This window comes from Lonchura striata, chromosome 18 (assembly GCF_046129695.1).
Source record: "Lonchura striata isolate bLonStr1 chromosome 18, bLonStr1.mat, whole genome shotgun sequence".
NCBI lineage: Eukaryota > Metazoa > Chordata > Aves > Passeriformes > Estrildidae > Lonchura > Lonchura striata.
In genome coordinates, this window is record NC_134620.1 from 8,030,384 (window position 1) to 8,052,401 (window position 22,018).

Here is a 22,018-nt window from a genome sequence, read left to right on the forward strand (position 1 = left end):
TGACTATCACATTTGCATAATGCAAATATTCATTATTATTTATGCAAATTTGTATAAATAATAATTAACACTAACATCACATTGCTTTTGCAATTGCAGCTACCTAAACATCCTAGACAAGCTTGTTGAAAACACTGAAGGAAAATCTGTATACAAACACGTATTCATCTTTACTTCCATAGATCACATTTCATTTCAAAACAGAATTCGCAAGAACTGAAAATAGTAAATGTCCAGAGGGCTCTTGTATTCAGGACTTCTTGCTGAAGGGTAAGAACAAAGAGTCCTTAAAACTCTGCAAGAACCACCTGCCTTTGTGGCAAAGGTCTGCTACTCTGTTAAAGACAGTGCAGGACAAAAGCCACCGTATTCACAAACTAGCAAAGAGTCTTCTGTTTGGGCTGGTATCTGGGCTCCATCAACTTCTGTGCTGCCTTCTGGAGTGACCACCAAAAGCTCTTCTGGGAAGAATAAAAAGTCCAGTACATGCCAGTCTACCCTTGGTACCCCTAACCCAAATAAAATTACTTCAACATATATCAAGTTACCCCAACTCTAGTAGGTGCTGACTTTCAGCCCAACCAAGCAACAAAACAGCACATCTGCAAAGATGAGAGGGAGAATCAAGCTACCTGACAGCCTTACACACACCAGGGGAAGAGCACAAAATATGTGCTAAAAGGTATTTGGGGTTTTTAAGCTATTACAGACATAAATAAGCATCAACAAATTACACTTTTCTTCATATAAATCTCAGATTGAAATGCTACATTCAAGGGAAATGCTAACCATAACATGTATCCCTGGACTGCTCAGTGGCCCTGAAGTCCAAATAAATATTTTGACCTACAGCCTGTAATTTAAATATTTAGGTTGGCAACAGATTAGCCAAGCTGCTGCAAACCTAAATAATTGAAATAATTAGAGTTCATCTCTTGAAGTGGCTCCCAGACATGTCCTCTAGCCAGATGTTTTCACACAGAAACCCCAAGCAGAAAAGATTCACCCAAACAGAATTTCTTTTCCTACACACATCTGCGAGCAAATGATACTTCAACATAATGAAGTAATGAAATCCTACAAGACTGAAAACAGCACAAATGCTTCTCCACCAGCAGTGTAATTAACAGCAACATGATGCTGAATGCAGCACAGCCAGGTACCAACATGACCTCTGCATCTAATTTGAGCCAGAGCTGAAAGAATTTTCCTTATCAATACAAAGGGATTTCCTCAGCAAGTAAACATCAGGAAAGATGCTATCCCTCCATGCCTCTGAGTTTTTTCTCCCTTTTTCAAAGCACACATTTTAATAACGGGAAGAAAGGAAACTAAAAACTCAGCATTTATTTAATGACATAAAATCCAACAGGGGTTTTTGCTTGTTACCTGTGCACAATACTTCTCCTTTGCACTCAGTTGTCAGTGCCAGCACTGTCACAGCTTTTATAAACTCAGCAGTGAGAGGAGGGAGAAAAAGAGCTGGTGGAGTTTACAGTAGCTCTTTGTGAAGTGGATGCACACAAAGCAACACAGTTCAGTGTTCGCCTACTGAAGTCAAAAACAATACTTTTATTCAAAGTACCATATTCATAAGTGATCTTCTAAGAGCAGAAAAAAATTTCATTTCTCAGGCCTGAGATATGCAAGTTTCGCAAAGCCATGACAAAACTGAATGCAAAGTGCTGGGCCTTTGTGTTCTTGAATTTGGGAACCAGTAATGGGAATAACAGGAATTAAGGCACATGTCAGCAATTCGATGAATCAGAAATGGATACTTACGCTCGGAAAGGAACAAGGAAGGAGCTTTCTAACTGCCAAGAGGTGCCCTTGCATAACCTCACAAAGCTCTTTCAGCACTATACAACAAATCTATGCCCAAGCACTGCTTTTCACACGCGAGCTGCCATGCTTGCTGTTTGTCATGTGTCATTTTTCCTAAAGCTGTTAAGATCAGACAATAGGAAGTACCTAACACACCTCTTCTGGCTGCAGCAACAGCACAAAAAGGAGGAATAAACTTTGTCCTGCAGGATCGGATCCACCTTCATCAAAGACTTGCTCCATGTTACTGGTAAACAGGCAAGGTAACAACCACAGAAATGCTACAGCCAGGACAATTGTCTCCAACAGCTGCCACATGTACACAAAAAACACAAAGCAGAATTCCAGATCACTGAAAATCACCTCCTGGACAATGTGTGACCTGCCAGCTACCCTTAGTGAGTTTTTCACTTCGCTCCGGCACGCTACAGACTATTTACAGAGATTTCTGTTTTTAGTTTAAATAGCCAACACAAAATGCAAGGGATGAGTTTGCAATTTATATCTACTTTGCCTTATTTTCCTGTCTTTCAGACTAGCACAGACTTTCAATGGCTGTGGCTCATCAAAAAGGCACACTCGGTGTCAGGCAGCACAGCACATGTAAAAACAAGTTTACAGCATTAGCACAGCTTCACCTCTCACTATTTTCTGAACGCTGAACCCAGCAGCAAACACAAAGTATCAGGACAATCAAAACCACCTTGGTCAGACACATAAAAAGGAACATTTCACTCAAGCATTAAAGTATGCATTTCTTGTAGTATAAAAGCATTCAGTAATGCTACAGGTGTTATACTGGGGCAATCAAACAGAGCCATTTTATATTTTGAGAGAGAGGGGAGTATTTGTACTCATGCCTCATTTGCCAGGCAGAGGCACCGAGACAGAAGATTTATCATGTGATAAACAGATTTTGCTGCTGAAGGACAATAAAGGGAAGCTTTTTGGCAGCAATTAGCCAGCACACAGACGAAGGTCTATTTCATGAAAGGTTTCCAAACAAAAGACGAACCCAACCAACAAACCAAACACGTTTATTTCAGGAAATCCTGCTCAAGGGAATGTTTAATTTATATTTCTCAAAAGAACACGGGCAACCTGGAGCAGCTGACAGCACAGTAATCTTTTCTCCCAACATTTTTGTGGTTTCCTTAATACTGATGCATTAGCCAGAGAGAATGAAGCTATTCCAAATGGAAGTCCCAACAGACTGCCTTATCTGAGAGACACCTGATCCTTCAGATGCACCCAATCTTAAAAAAGATTTATTAGCATCAATTCCTCATTTTTTATTAGAAATGTGCTCTAATAAAAAATGTAGAGTTACAAGTTACTTTGAGTGTAATTTGACTTCCTCTGTTTACTTCCCATCCCTAAAGAAAACCTGTGTGAAAAGGCTTTCTCACCCAATGACAAATCAAAGGTGCTCAATGGTTTAAATGCCTCAATCTCAGAGTAGCAGAAGAAAGCTTCAGAGTACTTCCCCTATGAAGAGGCTGAGTATGCTTACAATATATTTGTAATTCTTTATGCCCTGTACAGATACCTAGATTTCAGCTGTAGGACACAAAAAAAAAAAGAAAAAAGAAAAAAAAAAATCTAGTTTACAATTGAGCCTCTCTACAGCCAAAATTCTGTAATACTTCAATTCAGTGCTTTCATTACTGCTCTCCACACCCCAAAATCTAAGTATACTTCAGGTTTACTGACGTTACCATTGTTTACCCCACAAATAACAACTCTATAGGCTCCATGATAATGGTTTCAACTAATTCTGTTTCTGGAAATACATTTGTCAATGGAACATAAAGGAAATATTCACATGTTTGAAGCAGCTTCTGTATGTTCCTCACTCTCCTATTTACTTAGGAGGATGGGAGAACAAACATGAAACTATCCAACAATTAGATTTACTTGATGCATGTGCATATGATACAAGTAGATGTCTCAGTCACATAGGAGTAAAGACTCCAAGATATCTGTGGAACTGGGCTATCATGGTCAGATGCAGTCATCTTATCTATAATTCTGCCTCCATTTTGTTTGTGAAGTTGGTTTTGTTTTGCCTCTATTTTTTTTTTTTTTAAATAAATTAACTGCATTACAAAAGCTGACAGGGATAACAATCTTGTTGAAACTGTCATAAACAAGAATCAAATAAGAAGGAATGCAGAAGGATCTGAGCATCCTGACATTTCTTTGAGCTTATTTTTGAACCATGGACTGTAAAAATTTATCAGCCCATGCAGGTTGAACCTATTACCTTTCTATAAAATGCTGTGGAAGAACTCACCCTGGAGGTTTTCAAAACAACAGCTGAAATCTCTCCCCTTCAATTTTAAGCTTAATATTTCACATTTTGAAAGGGCCCTCAACTTCAGCTAAAATCCATTCTGGCTCTGTTGCCTAATTCCTTTGAATTTCCTGCAAAGTTTCCAAGAACTGTCTCTTGGGGTAGTGGCACCAGCACAACCCATGGTTTTGGTACAACCACTTTCTTATCACAGGTGCTAGAAGTGGGAACAGCAGTTAATCATGCTGGGAGCTGGACCTGCTGAGAATTGGAAAGCTCAAGGAAAATGGATGAACTACAAATTAAACAACTTTGTATACAGATTGATTTCACAGTTTGCTATGATATAACATCAATTTCAATGAGGAACAATGACCTAAATCTCTCCAATCTTCTGGCATTTCAAAGATAAAAATAAAAGGTGCCTGAAAAAAGAAAAAAAAGGTGAACTTTTACACACACACATCTAATTTGCTTTACTGAGTTCTCTTGAGCCACTTACAACAGGCTCCCTTTAACACCTGGCAGTACTCCAGCCAGCAGCAAGAAGTGGAAGTCTCTCCCCAAGGTGACTTTCACTATTTTAGCTTGATAGGTATTTGGCTTCCAGAGATATTATAAAGTTGAAATGAAGTGCTATCTGCTACATCTTTTGTGCAATGAATGCTATGTAGGGACTTAGTATAACACTAAAAGAATACCAGGTAGGGGAAAATTACCCAAAGATATCTCATTTTGAAAAGGCAGATGTTCTCTATTTAAAGTATGTCAAATATTAAATTCCATTACGCCTTCCTCCTGCTTCACTGCTACAGGCATCTTCAAAGATGAGGGAAAAGCAAAGCAAAACTGTCAATGCATCTAGATTAAGGTTGTTTACTTAATACGCTATTGAAAAGAATAGCCTCTAAAATTACAGGTTTGAAACAACAGGGGAAGGAACAGAGAATAAAGGAACAGCAGCATCCAGGAGTATTCATGTTTATATCCTTTGCTGTGCTGCGTTTCAAGAGGAAGAATTTCAGAGGCATCTCTCTCCAGCAAGCTAGAAATTCACACAATTTAGCAAAAATAAGGGACATTTTCCTTTTAAGAAACCAAAAATGGCATTAGGCTGAGAAATCCCCACGTAAACTCTGCAGCAAAGAATACATTTGAAAAACATCTCTGGTCTCTCTGGCTCTTAAAAAAACATGACCTGTGTTATTTACTCTGTCAGAGGAAGTATCTTATGCTGTCACTTTCTTTGCAAGACAGGTATGCTGGAGATTGTGGCTGACACTATCCAGCAGAGCCCTTAGTTATAGACACAACAAAAACAGGTTCTAAATCCTTCCTTAAGGGGCCTGGAGCAAGCAGAGCAATGTAGAGCATAAAAGGCTATTGCTCAGAGTAAAAAGAAAAGTTGAACACAAACCTAACCTGCCCTGAGCACAGTGTGACCATGTCAACTTCACTCACTGGAGAGTACTGAAAAGAGAGGTGAGGATTCACACCACAGGAAATGTTGCTCCTCTTCAAGGGCAAGTACCACCTGCACACTGAAGGCAAGGTCAGATTCATGTGGGTTTTTCGTTGGTTTGGGGGGGATTTGTTAAGTGTATTTTTAATTTCTTTAAATCTGTGAGGGAACAGGCAGAGACACAAAGCTGCAGCTTTTGGGCTGCACATCTCCTAGCCCTGGCAAGCAGGATGCCCAGCAGCCATGTGGCTGCATCTCCCATGCCAGGAGTTTTCTTCAGCACCCTCCTCTGAGCAGCAAGGTCAGAATTCTGCCACTGCACAGAGTTAACAGGAAAGTTAATTTTCTCTGTAAGGCTCTCACATAATAGCACAAGCTATGAAAGCACTATGATGATACCTTTTAGAAATGATTGTGTCAATGACAATTTACTCCAGGGCAATTAACTGATGCTACTAAACCACAGTGACACAGTTTTCATTTTCACAGTCTCTTCCAAAACGAAATTCAAGTTGAAGACCAGAGTGTCAAAAACTTGTAAAATCTGACCTCATATTAGTATCTAAGAGCCATTAAATCTATGCCTTTTTATCACAGCAAGGAGAAATCAAACCAAAATCATTTCAGAGGCAAACAACCCCTGACTCTCTTCTAAGAGTCAGGGCTAAACCAGGTTGTGTTTTGACATTTCAGAATCACTTTTTGCAACAACTAGGTTTTTAGTATTTTTTTTTGTTGGTCCTTGTAGCAATAAATTACCAGGAAACAGCTCTGGGTTGTACTTAAGCTGGAGTCAGTGGCATTATTTGAAACAACACAAATGGAGAGTAAGACAACTACACATCCTGCCCCCATCCTGGGCACACTTCAGTGCCTGCAATGACCTGCAGTAACACAAGAAAGCCTTGCTCTCTGAAATGGAACAGTAGCTCCAGGGTTGCTGTTTTTTTCAATTTTCCTTTTCCATATGCAGCTACAATGCCTGTTTTGAAGCTGCAACTGCACTCTTCTGTGGGAAGATGGAAGAGCAGGAGGTCCCCCAACACAGAGGAGAAAATCACACCTCTGAGCCGTGACAAACACGCAGCTTTTATCAGGGCCATGACTATTCCAGACAAATACTTCACTCCATGTGGTCCTGTTATCTAGGTGAGGCATGGCCTCACCTCTATTTTTACAGTCATAGCTATAATCTTATGCTCTTGCAGCCTTCTAAAACTATGCACTACTATTAGTACATATGAAAAGGTGTCCATCCCCACTGTAATTTTATCACTTCCTTCCTGCAAATAACAGTTGTTGTTGCTGCTACTAGAAAGAAAATAGCATTTCTTTCATGTAAGTCACAAACTAAATACATTCGATTATTTGAAGAGCTAATAAAAATGTGGAGGGTTTTCATTCATCTGTTTTATTTTTTTAAGACCTTAATCACCTCTCAACAATGAGAAAATAGGCCAATTACATTTACCTTGTAACTAACTGCAACAACAATTAAACCAGATACTCAGTATATTATAATCTGTACAGGCTTACTGACCTCAGGAAATCAACATTCATTTACTTCAACCTGAGGATCTGATGTCCTGAATAGATATCCTGGAGGACTGCAAATCTGGAACACCAGTGAAAATAAACACTGATTTACACAGTGACCTTTCTTCAACTCCTTTTAACATAGACAGCAGTTGAACAATCCCCTCCCCCCTTTTTTTTAAACTCAGTCTTGTTTAGAAGTTTTTAAAAGGGGAATCACCTTTAATCTCTGTAATGTTCCAGTGGCACTGAAAGCGTGCAAGGCAGCCATGAGCACACAGCACCTGCTCAGAGATGCAAAATTACCTTACACGAGGAACAAAAAGACATCAGGAAAATGAGAACATCTGCCACACCTGTAAACCAGCCAAACCTGAGGCACAGTCACTTGAGAGCACACTCAGCTTTCCCCATGCATTAGGAGTAAGATGCCATTCACAAGATTGTTGCAGAGTTAAAATGCTACAGTGTTATTTACACAGGCTGTTTCTTGTTCTACAGGACAAATGCATAATCACATAATATTATTATAGATTGTCCCTAATTTTAGACATATTCTCAGACAAACCCTACCAACTCATCAATTTTTGTTTGCAGGCAATGCTGTGAACTACTTCAGTAGAATGAAGTGAATGTTACAAGAATAAGCAGCCTGAGAAGGGGTTCTGGTGTTTTTGTTTGGTTAACTTGGATAATTTCTACGCTCGGTTCACAGCTCCATGAGCAGCAGAATCAGCACAGCTGATAGGGACCAATCTAGACACAGAGGTGAAGCTGAAAAAGCCCTGAACTCAGCTCTGCTGGCAAACACAATGTTCAAAATCACTGAGGATCACAATAGCATGATTGTCATCACTCAGGCTACTCCCTGCTATTTCTATTCCATGATTAGATGGCACTTTGCCATTTTCCTCAGTGGTTATTAACCTCTCACCTTAGTTTCAGTTCTCCTTGTGGTTCCATCTTCAGAAGTGACAATAGACACGTGGGAAGTGGGAGTGCCCGGGTCTTCCTCCACAGTAACTGTCTCTTCCACCATTTCTTGAGGCTCTTGCATCATTGCTATTGAAATCTGGTTACTGGGGCTTTGTTCCTATAAAGAAGCAGGTTAAAAAAAAATAATTTCTCATTTCTACCATCATGGTGTATAACTATTCCACTGATTTCAGTTTCTTTGATTGAAAAAAAACCACATTTTACCCAACATTTTGCAAGCAGAGATTCAGAGAAAGGAGTATTTCCTGTCTAAGACAAGCTTGCTGTAACTGTGCTGGTATGACTGAGCTCAGTGCAGCAAATTGAAATCATGTGAAGCACCTATCAAATACTTCACATTAACAGGCAACAGACTAGCAGACTACTATCTTGTATTTAAATCTGCTTTAAGCTTTCTCTTCAATGCCCAGCATAGGAGTGGAATTTCTGTCTGCAAAAACATTCTTTCAGTTCTGCAGTGAACAGGCCCACTGGGCCTGTTCAGAGCATTTAATCTTACACACCACTGAAAGTTTCTTTGCATTTGATAAAGTACACTCAGTTGGAGACTAGAGAACGCTATAAAACATCAACACCTACAATTAAATAGACACCTCTCTCAAACTGCCCAAAGTGACGATAATTAAACAAAAAATTCATGGCTAGAGATTAATTCAGTAAAATGCTTCCCTTCCTACATCTTAACTAAGTCTGTAAGGTCTAACTGGCTACAAGCTTATTTAAATTACAACTGATAGACAACATAATAAAATCTAAACAGAAAGTAGGGAGATCAAAGGCGGGTTCTTGCAGAGATACTGCCTAAAGAGAACACTCTGCTGCTCGCCAGCAGAACCTTCCTTTTTCTTATGCAATTGTGTGTTCCAGCACAGAAATCAGAGACGCTCCCTTTGGTAGATGAATGTCTTTCAGAAGTTTCACAGCAAGAGGCCAATAAAGAACCAGCTTACACACTGAGAAATCAGACTTTTGCCCAGCATTGTGAGTCCTCAGCCACGTAAAATGAAACTACAAATTGATCATTTCACTACCAGCCCTGAAGGTATCTGGCTACATAGGCTTTAAAGCCAAAAAAGGGCTTCTGCTGGCACATCCTGTCAGACACTCCAAGAGTATCCTTTATTAACAGCTATATACACACACACACACTTTTTTTTACACACATATTTCAAAAACCAAACAGAAAATCCAAGAATGACACAGAGCCCAAAATTGCAAACTGACCACTTTGCCAAAAGAAAACTGGCAAATCCATCCTTTCTCTTCACATCACAAGAAAATAAAAAAGCTTGGGATTAAACTGCTGCAATAGAGGTGCTAAGCCTAATTACAAAATGGTTTAAATGTTCTCCCAAGTGTGAACAGCTTCATCACCAGAGAACTACAACACTAAATTTTGTATCAGTTAGAAGAATTGCATTCAACCCAGCCACAGCCTTTGGATTCCCCCTGTTGCTGTGCCGTGTGTTGTGCAGGCCCCCAATGACATTTTGCTGCTGATGTCTTATAAAGGTCCACATTTAATTCTTGCAGGATCTACAGTTTCTCTTTAAACACAGTGAGATGCCCCTAGCCCAATTTTCCTTTATTTACAGCTGTATTCTGACCTTCTGGAATTCAGACTTCTGTAAGAAAACCACTCTCATTTTCAGGTAAGCACTAATATTAACCAAGACCATAACAATAAGCCTCTGTCAATCACCTCAGTCAAAATGCAACAGAGACAGCCTTCAAAGATGAGGCACCAGAAGTGATACAAGCAGGCACTACTTCCATTTCTATTGAAACCACAGAATAACTCAGGTTACACAATCAATCCACAAGAATAAGGTTTCTGAAATCCTAAAGAAAATCACTCCTTCCAGTCTGCAGGTCTCAAATTATTAATGGCAAATAACTTCTGACACATGCTGAATTCCTCATGATAGAGTTCAGATGGCACATCGTGCCTTCTGCGTGTGGCTCCAGAAGGGGAACTTGCTCCTGCAATAAATACATTATTCTCTCCACATAAGATACTGTGTTATTACTGCAACTCCCTTTCTTACACCCTGCAGCAAAGCTTTCCTCCAAAGAGAATAATTTACACAATACTGCAATACAGTAGAGACTCAGAACTTTTATTCATCTTCACTCAAACCTTACCAAGAACAAAGAAATCAGTTAGTTGTAGAGGGTTTTTGCACAACACCTTATCCCTGTAAACCTCACCATCGAATGCCAACAGTGCTTCAAGGTGGGACCTTCTCACTCCTCTCACACATGTATGTACACACACGCAGCTCATCCACCACCTTCATTTCCAGCTGCACTTGAGGTGCTGGCATCTCTTTGTTCCCCTCTAGACCTTATAGAGGCAGCCTCTGTTTTCTGATAATAAACCTGAGGAGATGGAAGGTGGAAAGAAGTATTTTGTTCTTTGAGCTTTTGCAATACTTTTTCTTTATTAAAAAAATATAGAGAGTCTGCCTTTGTATTCAGACTGCCTGTGGGCAAAGGAAACCTTAAAAGTTGGGCACTTAAAACATGAGCAAATTGCAAGCTAGAGCATATTGACTTTAAAATGAGCGTTGTGCTGGTTTTTATCCTCTGGCTGCTTCTAAAATTAAGATTCAGGCAGATAGGGTACAGATCTGCATTCCTACAAGAGAAAACTATTGTTAGCAAGAGTCTGTCCTAGGCATCAGAAAGTCTAAAAGCTTGCAAAGCTCAAGGTAGATACCTCAACACAGACAGGCAACTAGCCAGCATCTGTGTCTTCTTCTTACTATGTGAGCTCTGAGGAATGCTGTGAGCCAAGGGGACAGCCTGTCACCCAGCTTACCCTGAACCAGGTGGTTCTTTGATCTCCAAACCCAGTGCTTTCTCTACGTTGCTAACTAGGAGCTGTCACAAACTAACATTAATGTAGAAAAGATGCAAAGATTTTGTTATCTGTCTTTAGACACCATCATTAAGGATTTTAGGTCAGCACAAATTGTAGAAACTGGGACACACTAGCCTTTTCAACTACTTCCTCTGTGCTCAGCTTTGAAGCCAGTATTTAGGATGCTGTTTTTTGCTAAATACATCTCAGCATCTCAGATTCCAAACATTTGGCAGGTATGCCTAATTATCCAGAGTAAACCACAAGCTGCTGGACAGGGCCGGAACATGACACCCCTAATGAATAATGCTACCAGTAGTTCCCTACCTGCTAGAAGGAGGTTAATTCCAGTTCAAAAAAACGTATACTTATTTACATTACTGGAGGCTTTCAAACCAAAAGCAATGAGATTACAAAATGCTACCAAATTATAAGAATAGATTCCAGTGCAGTTACTGCATGTGGTGTCACTAGTCATGACTTTTACTTTTTTGAGACCAAATGAATCCTGTCCTGTTGATTCATACTTGCATCTCCAGTGCTTTAAAAAAGCCAGGCTATTTACAACACAAAGCAACAATCAAATTACCTCCAGCCTGTAAAAGTTAAGCGCAGATGAAACAGCTAAAGACCTTGTAAAATAAGCAAGAAACATAAAGTAACAGTAATTCATGTTTTGTTAAAGAACAGTGATTTATCATTTAGGGCACCTATCTCCTAGGGCTTATTTTGCATTAGACTACTACAGCTTCTGTAATCATAACCATTTCAATTCCTAGCATTGTATTTCCATCGGAGTAGCTATTTTATATCTGTTTTATTAAAAGAATAACCTCCCCCAGGAGGATCAGACATCCTACTTCAACACAGTAAACAAAGTTCTTCATTCTCTGCCTATGGAACAATTTTAAACAGCCTGGAAATAATATAAAATTGCAGGAGATTATTATTTCCACTAAAACAGCATCTCTTCAAGAACACTGAAATCATGTACATTGAATCTTCATTCTCCCCAAGATCTCCTTTGTTCTGAAGATTGCAGTGCAGGCTATTCCAGCTACTCCTTACTCCAGGTTACAGCCAGATACCAGATTTGAGCATTTTTGCAAAGCACAAAGGCCAGATTCTACATCAGTGGACATATTTGTCCTCAGTCAACCCCAGCCCAGACAAAGCTCAAGTGTATCAGCTCCTGTGAAACACATTACAAGTCTGGGCATAATTAATGGCATTGGACAACAATGCTAATTGAATTAAATGTGGATTCTCTCTCCTGTACTACTCCTTAAATTACTCGTTAAAGCTTCAATCTCTGCAAAGCATGAGATTATTTCTAAGTGTAAAGCAAGCAAACACTGGCTTTGTTGGAGTCAAATCTCAGGCTGGTGTTGTGCTCCAATGGTCTCCTTCCCACTCGGGTCTGCACCTCCAGCACAGTCATGTCCTCAAGCTTTTATTTGCTGAAGCCTTGTGCAGAAGGACACAAAAAGCAAGTCTGCAGGAACATAGCTGCTGAAAAAAAGTCTGTCTTGAGATCTGCATCAGACTGAGACATCAGAGAAGAAAATCACTGATGGAATTTGTTGAAATTGGTGTATTTGAGATAGATTTTTTTTCTAGTACAAGATCCAAATCCCTAGCAGCTAAAGACTCTCCAATCTAGTTATCACAGCCTCCTGCTTTGTCGGAGCACCCTACTTTCACCACAGCCTCAAGATCCCTGCCTGTGCTCCCTGCCCTGATTTGTCCTGAGAGCTTTCTGTGCATCTCAGCAGTGCAAAAGGTGAATTCCAAGCTGAGCAGCTCTTGCCCATCACTGAGCCCACGTCCTCTAAGGGGCAGCAGTACAGGAAACTGTCTCAGTCTTCTTAATTTGTTCTTCACATTCAGGTGAGCCCTCATATACTGCAGTGCTTGCACTACTGCAAGGCAGGGCCCCTCTTGCAATCACATAGAGACCTAAAGCTCAAGGACTGCCACAGGCTGTTTCCCCCAGTTCAAGAAACACAACAAGGTCCAAGTCTTCAGCACCAAAGCACAAATACACAGCCAAACCTACCCAAATTCCTCATGACTGGGGAAACATTGTGTCAAAACTGGGATCAAATGATGGCACACTCAAATAAGATGGTTCTAGAACAACAAAAAGCACATGGACCAGCCTGTAGTGAAACACATGATGCTGGAAGGGGAGTCTGCAATACAGACAATGACATGGGAATACATAAATATCTACTTTGCTGCAGATAAACAAACATCCATTTAGTAAACTTACTTTTTTGCTTTCTCATATGAAATAAAATGTGGGGTTTATATATATATATATTTATGTATATGTATGTATACAATGGATTCAGTGCACTTCAATGTGAACCCAAGCACATCAACCTATGAGAAAGCTTGAAGCTCTGCTAGAGCTCTGACAAGCTCTGCCCTAAGGCTGGTCAGCTCAGAACAGAAGGGAAATGTCAGCCCCAAATGAAAGCAGGCTGTCCTGGCACAGGGTACCAGAATGAACTCAGCCCCACACCACAATGCACCAACTGTTTCCTGAACACTTACACACTTCCTTTGTCCTTCAGAAACACACACGACAAGCAACGAACAAATAATGCCAAGAGCTTTTAAAGCACCAAGGTTAAAAGGAACATTTCAGCAACTGGAGAAAACCCTTAGCTACTGGAGCTCTGAAAAGCCACAAAGAGGAGCGGGTTTCTTTGGAAGCAGGCATGGTAATTCACCCTTTGAAGGCATCACACCTTTCAGGGAGAGCAAGAGGCGGAGGTGAAGGAGAAGGAATCAAACCCAGACAAGGCCTGGAGCAGCAACATTCATCCCTCAAGTGCAGCAGGACACACTGGGGTTCTGTTCAGCCACGCGGTAGCTGCCCATCAACGGGCAAACCCAGCGCCTGCCCAGCGGTCAACAAAGAGGCCTTTTATGCTATTTTAAACAATCTGAAGTGTCTCAGTTAATGGAAGACCGGGCAATTGGCCCTCAACTATTTCTAATTGACTGGAATGATGGATGAAGCTAAAGGGAAAGCTGACCCACTGAACTTTTCCATACAAAGCTAGGAAACTGAAGGAGATTGTAAACAGTTTATAAGAACGAGAAGTGGGAGAGGCAGAATCCCAGGGGCTTTGCTCCTCTCAACCTGCTCTTGTTTCAGACTGAGGAAAAAAAGACCTTCAACTCTGAGCAACAGACAAAAAAATACATGGGAAGGCCTAAACAAATCTGGTGTTTTTCCCATGCTCTCCTCTCCTTTCTGCGGGAGCTGTTTAACTCTGCCATGCAAGCTGGTCCTTTGAGTCAGAAAGGGCAATTTGTCACTCTGACAAGGTGTCTCAGGGCTCTCTACTGCCCTGCCCTGCTCCTCAGATTGACTGGTGCTAACCACGGATGTCAAGACATTACATCTCAGTCAACTTCAACAGATGTGATGATACATACTTAAAACTTATATGTTAATCAGTGTCACTACATTAAAGTAATGCTCAGGAAACCACACATGCGCCTGGATTTTCTGAACAAAACCTTCACTAGCAGCTTTTCCCTGCAAAGGGCAACAGTGCTGCAATGTGACAGAGCTTCTGCTCACCTCAACAGCTCCTGGGAAGGAAGACTGAGGATATGCAACTTCCAGATGGGGAAATGGATGAGTAATAGGTTCAAATTCACACCATCTAACTTTAGGCAGCTTAGCAAGGTATCTATATGCAGGATAACTTAATTCTTCCTTGTTAGTTAAAAGAAGAGCAGGAGCCTCAGAGAACAGATCTTGCACAGACTAAATTACTTCCTTGGACATATCCAGTTCTTGCCATTGATTCTGCAGGGAAATTTTATCTAGTGCTTCAAGAGAGCATTAAAGCTGGAGGATGAATCCAGGCCTCAAAGCCCCAGTGTAAATATTCTGTGTAGAACCCAGAACAGGACAAGGGTATCACAAGTAATCACTCAGTCCCTTAGTCATAAGCCCTTTTTCTCCCAGTAGTTCAGCAAGATCAAGTATTAAAATAGAAGCATAAGCCATTATTTGTAATATGAAAATTATACAGGGCCCAAAAAAAAAAAAAAACCCAAAAAAAGAAACCCCCCACCAAACCCAAAAAAACCCCAACAACAACAAAATCAAAAACCAAACTCCAAAACAAGAAAGAGCAACTGGTACACAGAGCTCTCCTTCCCCTTAACTGTCAACAGCATGGCCAGTGTTTATCTGGACAGCCTGCCCAGAGGAAACTGAGCAGGAAATTACTGTTTCTCACCAAGATTTGTACAGCAAGTTCACTGCAATTTGCCAAACTACGTCCCAAAGACAAACAGAATGTAAATCTGCATGCCTAATCTTTGACCAAACCCAAAACAGATCTGACTTGTTTCCTCTCTGGAGTCTTTCAGATGAACTAACCAAGGCTAAATCAGGAAGATTTTTAGTGGGATGAGGTTATAGCATGGATTATAATTTTCCACCACGTTTTTTCCTTCATCTCCACCTGCTGCCTCTACAGCACTGGCATTATGGGTGGTGTGGGATGACTAATTTTACATTCCTTTCTGCAAGACAAGCATTCAGATTTCATTTTTTCTTCCAGGCTCCACAGAGTTTGGATCACAAATTAAATGGATGCATGTATTACTAGATATCAAGTCCCCAAACTTACATGCACATGGGAGTCAGAAGTACAAGCTAGGTCCTTCATCTAAAACAAAAAAAAACAACTGTCAATTTGGCAGGTGAGAGCAGCAGGTTTCTTTATGCAGTCTGTGTGTCCCAGGCTCTACCCCAGCCACCTTCACATCTCATTAGTGAGTTAAAGCAAAGCCTGCCAGACACAGCCAGTTCTAGGCTAACACACACACGCCTACTTGCACTGCTACAAAACTACCTTAGAGAATTGCTTTTAACTTCAAGGCAGATGCAAACCATCTCTGCATTCTTTGAATTGCAACCAAGGCTGGAGCATTATTTGAGTGTCCTAGGAGCCATATCAGATCACTGTTAAATTTAACTCATCTCCTCACCCACCCACAATCTTGCTGGTAGATCGGAACTATGCAACAAAAATGCTTTTTGTGGAAAAACACACAACACAAAAAGCAAAAAAAAATCCAAAAAAACAACAACAAAAAAAGCTTTTCTAAACCTGAGGGTTTAGAAAACAGACTACTGATGATTTTTTAAGCCTGCATTCCAAGAAAGCTGTTCCTTAAAACAAATGATTTCTCATTCTAGGGAATACAAAGAATTGACAATAAATCCAATGGCCCGTCTCACAAGGACTGTGCCTGCCAGTGTCTCCCACCGTGCAGCCCCAGAGCAGGGCTGCCTGGCAGTGAGGCAGCAGGACTGTGTCAGCCCCAGCAGCTCCCCAGGAGATGACCCCTGTTAAATCACACACTATTTCTTCCTTCTGCATCTCAGCCTGTTCCAGCCCCCACCAAAAGCCATGGTCTGCACAAAGCACAGCAGGAACGTGTGACCAGCCTCTGACACAGCCTGGCTCTGCTGCTGAGCAGCCGCGGAGAGCCCAAAGGGGACAGCAGGAAAGGAACTGTGCAGGAGGTCTCTGGATAGGCACAAATCCATTGGAGCACCAAGAGACACAAGTCAACAAAGCCAAAGGCTGTTCTGACTGCTGTAAATCTTCCAAATGGAAGAGATTCCAGCAGAAAGACAAATTTCCCAAGAGCAATGCAGTTACTGTGCTATTTCAGCTACACAAGAGAGTTCACCGGTGGTTTTTTGTCTGGTAGTCTGTTTATTTCACACATTTTCTGTTTATTCCCTAAGACTGACCTTATTACCCCTACTTGTACATGGCCAGACCTCACACACTGGGAAGAGGATAAGTGCCTGTGATAAACTAGCAATAAACAGTATGGAAAGAAAAAAAGAGGAAAGAAAAAAAAAGAAACAAAACCAAAAAACAAACCACCAAAAAACCCCAAAAAAACCAACTGAACAAAAAAACCTCCAAAACAAAAAACAACAACAAAAACCCAAACAAACAAAAAAAGTGAGAAATTGGATATTAGAGAAAATGCTAAGTTCAGTTTTCATATCCATAGCTGTGGAAGGATGTTGAACACCACACTGGGCTCAGAGCACACCCAACACAACAGCCAGAGAACAGGATCTCCTTCACGAACAAAGTCTGAGCTATTAACCTCAGAAGAAGGTCAAGGAGTGATCTGATTACCAGTCAAGAGCCTAAAGGTATAATAGAAAGCTGAAGGAGAGCCCTTCAGAGAGAAAGGTTTAGCCAGTGCCAATGTCTGTGATGCAGACTGACAAGACACACACACATCAAATTTTAAGACAGCAAGTGCGACTTGTGCAACTAAAGAAACACATAGAAAAATTTTGCTGCTGAACAGGTTGGACCTAATGATTTTTAAGAAGCATGTTTCCATTTACTCATAAACCTTATAATGCACACAACTTGACTGCTACAACATTCTGAAGATTTTTCAGGTTAAGGATAAATTATTTAAAGCTTGTGAAGAAATTCCCCATCCCCACCCAACCTGCCCTCAGCAAACTACACTTAGACGCAATGAAGAGATTTCTGTCGGCCAGAGAAAGGGCTTATGATGCCTGTTCATCTTTGGGCCTACAGAGCTGTCAAACAATACTTCAAGGAAGGCCAAATTGCAAACCAGAGCACTGTGTCAAAGGAGAAGCCACCACTGCCCAGGAAGGACTGTCTGTCCCATTCCCCAGCCTTTGTTGTCTACAGCACAACTCCCAAAAACCTGTTGTGCCAGCATAACTGAAATAGCTGTGGGATAGCAGGAACCAGGGACTGAAGGGGAAAAAGAGATGAGCACCATCTATCCAGGCACTGTCACCTGGAAAATTAATGGGAAACCACTGGCTCCATTCAGTTTATAATAAGAGTGCTCAATATTGACAGGCACCCATTCAGCAAGGACTGCTATTACAGCATGAATCTCGAAAAGGAAAAAGTCATTTAAGCTAAGGTGGAAGTCACTTGCCCAGAGGTAAATACCTTCACCAGCAATGTAAAATAGCTCTCAGTTTCTTAGTTAAATGAGTTTGGCTTTTTCCATTTCTCATCAGCTCTGGCTAATGGTTCCACATACTTGCTGGAAACAGACATCTTTCTATGACCACTCACTCCTCCTGGCACTGTGTATACAGTCAGCTCTTCTACATTAAAGCAGTGGCATTCTAAAATCCTATCACGTTTGCCAAGCACTGAATTATTTACACAGTACCTTTTTATTATTATTTCTGATGTGTTTTTGTTTCGGACTTCACAATGGAATTCAAATATGATGAATAGTGAGACAAGATGCAGCCCAAGAGTCAGCGTCTAAATCACTTTCAAGCAGGTTCTCAGAGGGCTTTTGAGGGAGAGCCATTTCTCAATTAAACACACACAGATCAAAACAAGAGATCAGGATGAAATTAAGGACTTGCTATTAACAACCATCAGTCAGAAAACTAAACTCATGCTCTGAAGGCTGCACTTCTCTGCTGTTGGCAAGATGAGCTGTTTGAACCTAAGGACAGGACAGCTGCATTTCCCTCCCACTCCTTGTTATGGTTTTATGCCAGAAAACAGAATCTTTAATTTTTCCAGAGAAGCCCTGCCAAGCTGAGGCTGCAAACAGGATATGGTGTGTTAGTAAACTCCTAGGCAGTTTGCTCACACCCTGGCCAGAACCACTCCAAGTGCCTAAATCCCTACATGCACGCTGGCAGCAGTGACAGCCTCCCTGTCACACAAACTGTCCTCCTGTGTTAGACTCCTTTTGTAAATCAGGCCTGAGCAGGGCATGCCATTTACACCTCTCCTGACAAAGTACCCAGCACCCAGGTACCCAGGCTTGCCTCCCCTCCTTTATAGGCTTTCCCATGACTCACCTCCACTACTAAAATTTTGCCAGAAATAAACCAAAGTCCTCCATAAAGCATTAGCTGTCCTGGGATCCTCTACATACACAGCTGTCTTGCCAGAGTTCAAATGAAGCTGTTTTATTTTTCTCCCAATTCTTCATAAGGAATCAAAGATAAACAGTCATCCCACCCACCTTTTTTAACAGTTAAGACAGATTCAATCACTACAAATCTAGCAGCAGCAAGTCCACCACCCACTATGAACACCCTGCCATAAACACTGTTCCTGCCTCCAGGACTCACCCTGAGCACAGCATTGAGAATATTCTCAGAAACAAACACTGGCAGGGCTCATCCTACTTTCCTTTTCAGCTTGTGCGTTTATTCTTTTCCCAAGAGAAAGCCGGTGTCTTTGAATTCCTTCCAAGAGTCTCCAGCAGCAAAAAAAATCTCCAAAAAGGTGCTGCTGAATCCACAAGTCAGATTTTCTGACCTGGACTAACCCAACACTCAATTATATTAATGAATTGTTAACAAATAAATTAATCTGACAGAAATCCATAATATTCTACATCTCAGCTTGCTAAATCAGGAGCATAACAGTTAGTAACAGATAAACGTATGCATGGAGGATATTATGTCTGGCAAATAGTTGCAAAAGCAATGCTGCAGCCTGAAGAACGCCAGAAAAAGATGAGAAAAGGAGAAAAAGTATTACAAAATGCAGGACTCTATCCAAGGAGGGCAAAACCAAACAATACAGAACGTCACAGAAAAGGGAAGACAGATAAAAATGAGAAGAGATAGAACCCATAAATGAGAAGAGTGTCATGTGGAAGCCAAATTAGTGGCTTTTACATGAAAAAAAGTGGCAGGAAAAGAGAAGGAGGGGGAAGTATGAAAGAAATATTTTGGTTTTTAATTCCATCCTGTTAACACTGCTTTTGTTCACCATATAAATCTTTTGGCAAGCAGCAGCTCCCTCCACACACGGCAGTATATTAAGATTCTTTATTAAGGCTGTCCAAACACCATCATGTCATTCTTTGGCTTTTTATGTGGTTTGCCTAGACTGTGTTTTTTGTTTCTAAGCTCTCATTAGATGTCTATCTTGTACTGACAGGGAAGAGATTATAAAACACAAGAAACCTGAGCACAAGCCCAGTATTTGATTTGACACAAGTGAACACTCTCAGCAGCAGCACAATGCCTTGTGTGTGACTTGGGGACACTTCTGCATCTGCTCAGCATGAACAGAACGGGTCTGAACTGTCCCATGGTGGCGTGCGAGCGATTAATTTGGGAAGTACAGAAAGGGGAGGAGAGCTCAGGCCCAGATGTATCACAACCCACTTCCCATCAGAAGCTCCTGTGCCAGCCCCAGCACTTCCAGCCCCCGGGCAGGACAGCTCAGGCTCTGGCAGACGAGCTGAGGACTGGCATGAGAATACTGCCCCAAGCCACAAATACCAGGGAAGCACAAGAACAACACAACACAAAGATAGAGCCAAATTAATAAATCTTGTTTACAAGGGATGACAGCACATCAGGAAGAGCAAATGTACCCATCTAGTTACCCGGGTGGAAGACAAAGACATCCACCCTGAACAGCAAATTGTGTCCAACACCATGAACACTTCACACCCCACAGGCAGAAAGCTAGCCTGATTCTACACTTAATTAAATTATCTATGTCAACAGTGACCAAACACATCAGCATTTACAGCCTCCCACCATTTATCAGTTCACACACGCAGAAATTAAACTGACTCCTGAACAAGGAATCATCAGCAAATCTGATCACAGAAGAAACTACAGAAAACTGGTTTTTGCCAAGAAGTTTAAACTGAGCACGGTTCCATTTGGAAAATTACATGAAACCAAAGTATAACCGTATCATTCACTTCACAAAAGGCACCAAATATATTCTAACATGCTGTTAGTATACATCTAAAATGTGTTTAGAAACCCAGAAAATAGACCAGAGAATGTGCTCTATATACCCTCAGCAGCAGACATTACAGCTATTCTTAATCCTAGCTTTGTGAATCTGGTAGATGTAATTCACTGTGCTTTTGGATCCAGAATATTTTGCAAAGCACTGCAGTTTGCTGGCTTACAAACCTACCCTGCCAGCTCACTGTGTAGAAAGATTTCTGCTGACTTCACCTACCATTTTAGTTTCACTCATCAGGGATTAGTATGTCTCCCTGCTAAGGAGACAGGCTGCAAGTACCAAGTAGGAAAGGTTACCCATGTGGCTGGAAAAGACAGGTAACATTTTGATAAGTGATAAATATACACACAGTGAATGAGCTCTTAAGGGGCACTTGACTATCTCTTCCATGAAGATCAAGTAGCATATTTAAATTTCAAATGCTTTAGAAATTTTACTTCTTTTTAAAGATATAATTGATAAAACCTTTTCATCATGCATTTTATACCCATAACTTCTCTAAGAGGAAGAGAGATCATCAGAGAAACCTGTATTCTTTACAGACTTCCATGAAAAAATTTCTCCTCTTCACAACTTCACACCTGCACGTGTACAAGAAATAAAACAATTTTTTTAATGGAGAGTATTTTGTGTAATGTTAAGAACCTAAGAAACCATGAAGGTAGCAAGCACTTCTGGTCCAGTCCCCTACTGGTAAGGTCACACCTCAGCACACTGCCCATTCTAAAGCACTGCCATATTTTGCAATGAAGGTGGTTTTCTATCATAGGGACTTGCACTTCCATAGGAGACTTCTGTCTTGACACTCAGCAGGAAGAGAAGCAAATTTCAATACAAGTCTATATAATTAATTCAGTGGAATTTTACACTATTAAAATGACAATTTCAGAACAAATCGGTGAGTGAGGTGCTTCAAGAACATCACCTTCACACCTTCTGCAAAAACCCCACAAAGAAGAGAGTATCAGTGAAAATAATTTCTTACAATATTATGCAGCATTTTCCAGTTTGAGCAGTCAAGCAAATTCACACGGTCAGCAGCAAGAAGCTTTTGCAAACCATTTGGATCTTGTTTCTCCAAAGAAAATTTTACAAGAGAGCTAGTTCATTCTTAGGAGCAGGTGGAGAGATGTTAAAGCCTTCATCATCAATGACCATGCTCCAGCAGAAATGTTCACTGTTCTTACCCTTGGAGCAATACAAAC

General features: G+C 40.9%; 1 protein-coding gene across 15 annotated transcripts in view; it reads right to left on the bottom strand.

Moving 5' to 3' along the window:
- ARVCF (ARVCF delta catenin family member) overlaps window positions 1-22,018 on the bottom strand; it is a 248,924-nt gene that overhangs the window by 79,074 nt on the left and 147,832 nt on the right. For 13 of the 15 annotated variants that reach the window (XM_021544511.3, XM_021544512.3, XM_021544513.3 and 10 more), the window contains one exon: window positions 8,053-8,211. In XM_021544511.3, coding sequence (XP_021400186.2) covers window positions 8,053-8,211 — 159 coding nt within the window. Of the gene's footprint in view, window positions 1-8,052; window positions 8,212-15,650; window positions 15,690-22,018 lie in introns of all 15 variants that reach the window. The other 2 variants (XM_021544518.3, XM_077787168.1) reach the window with 1 other exon arrangement.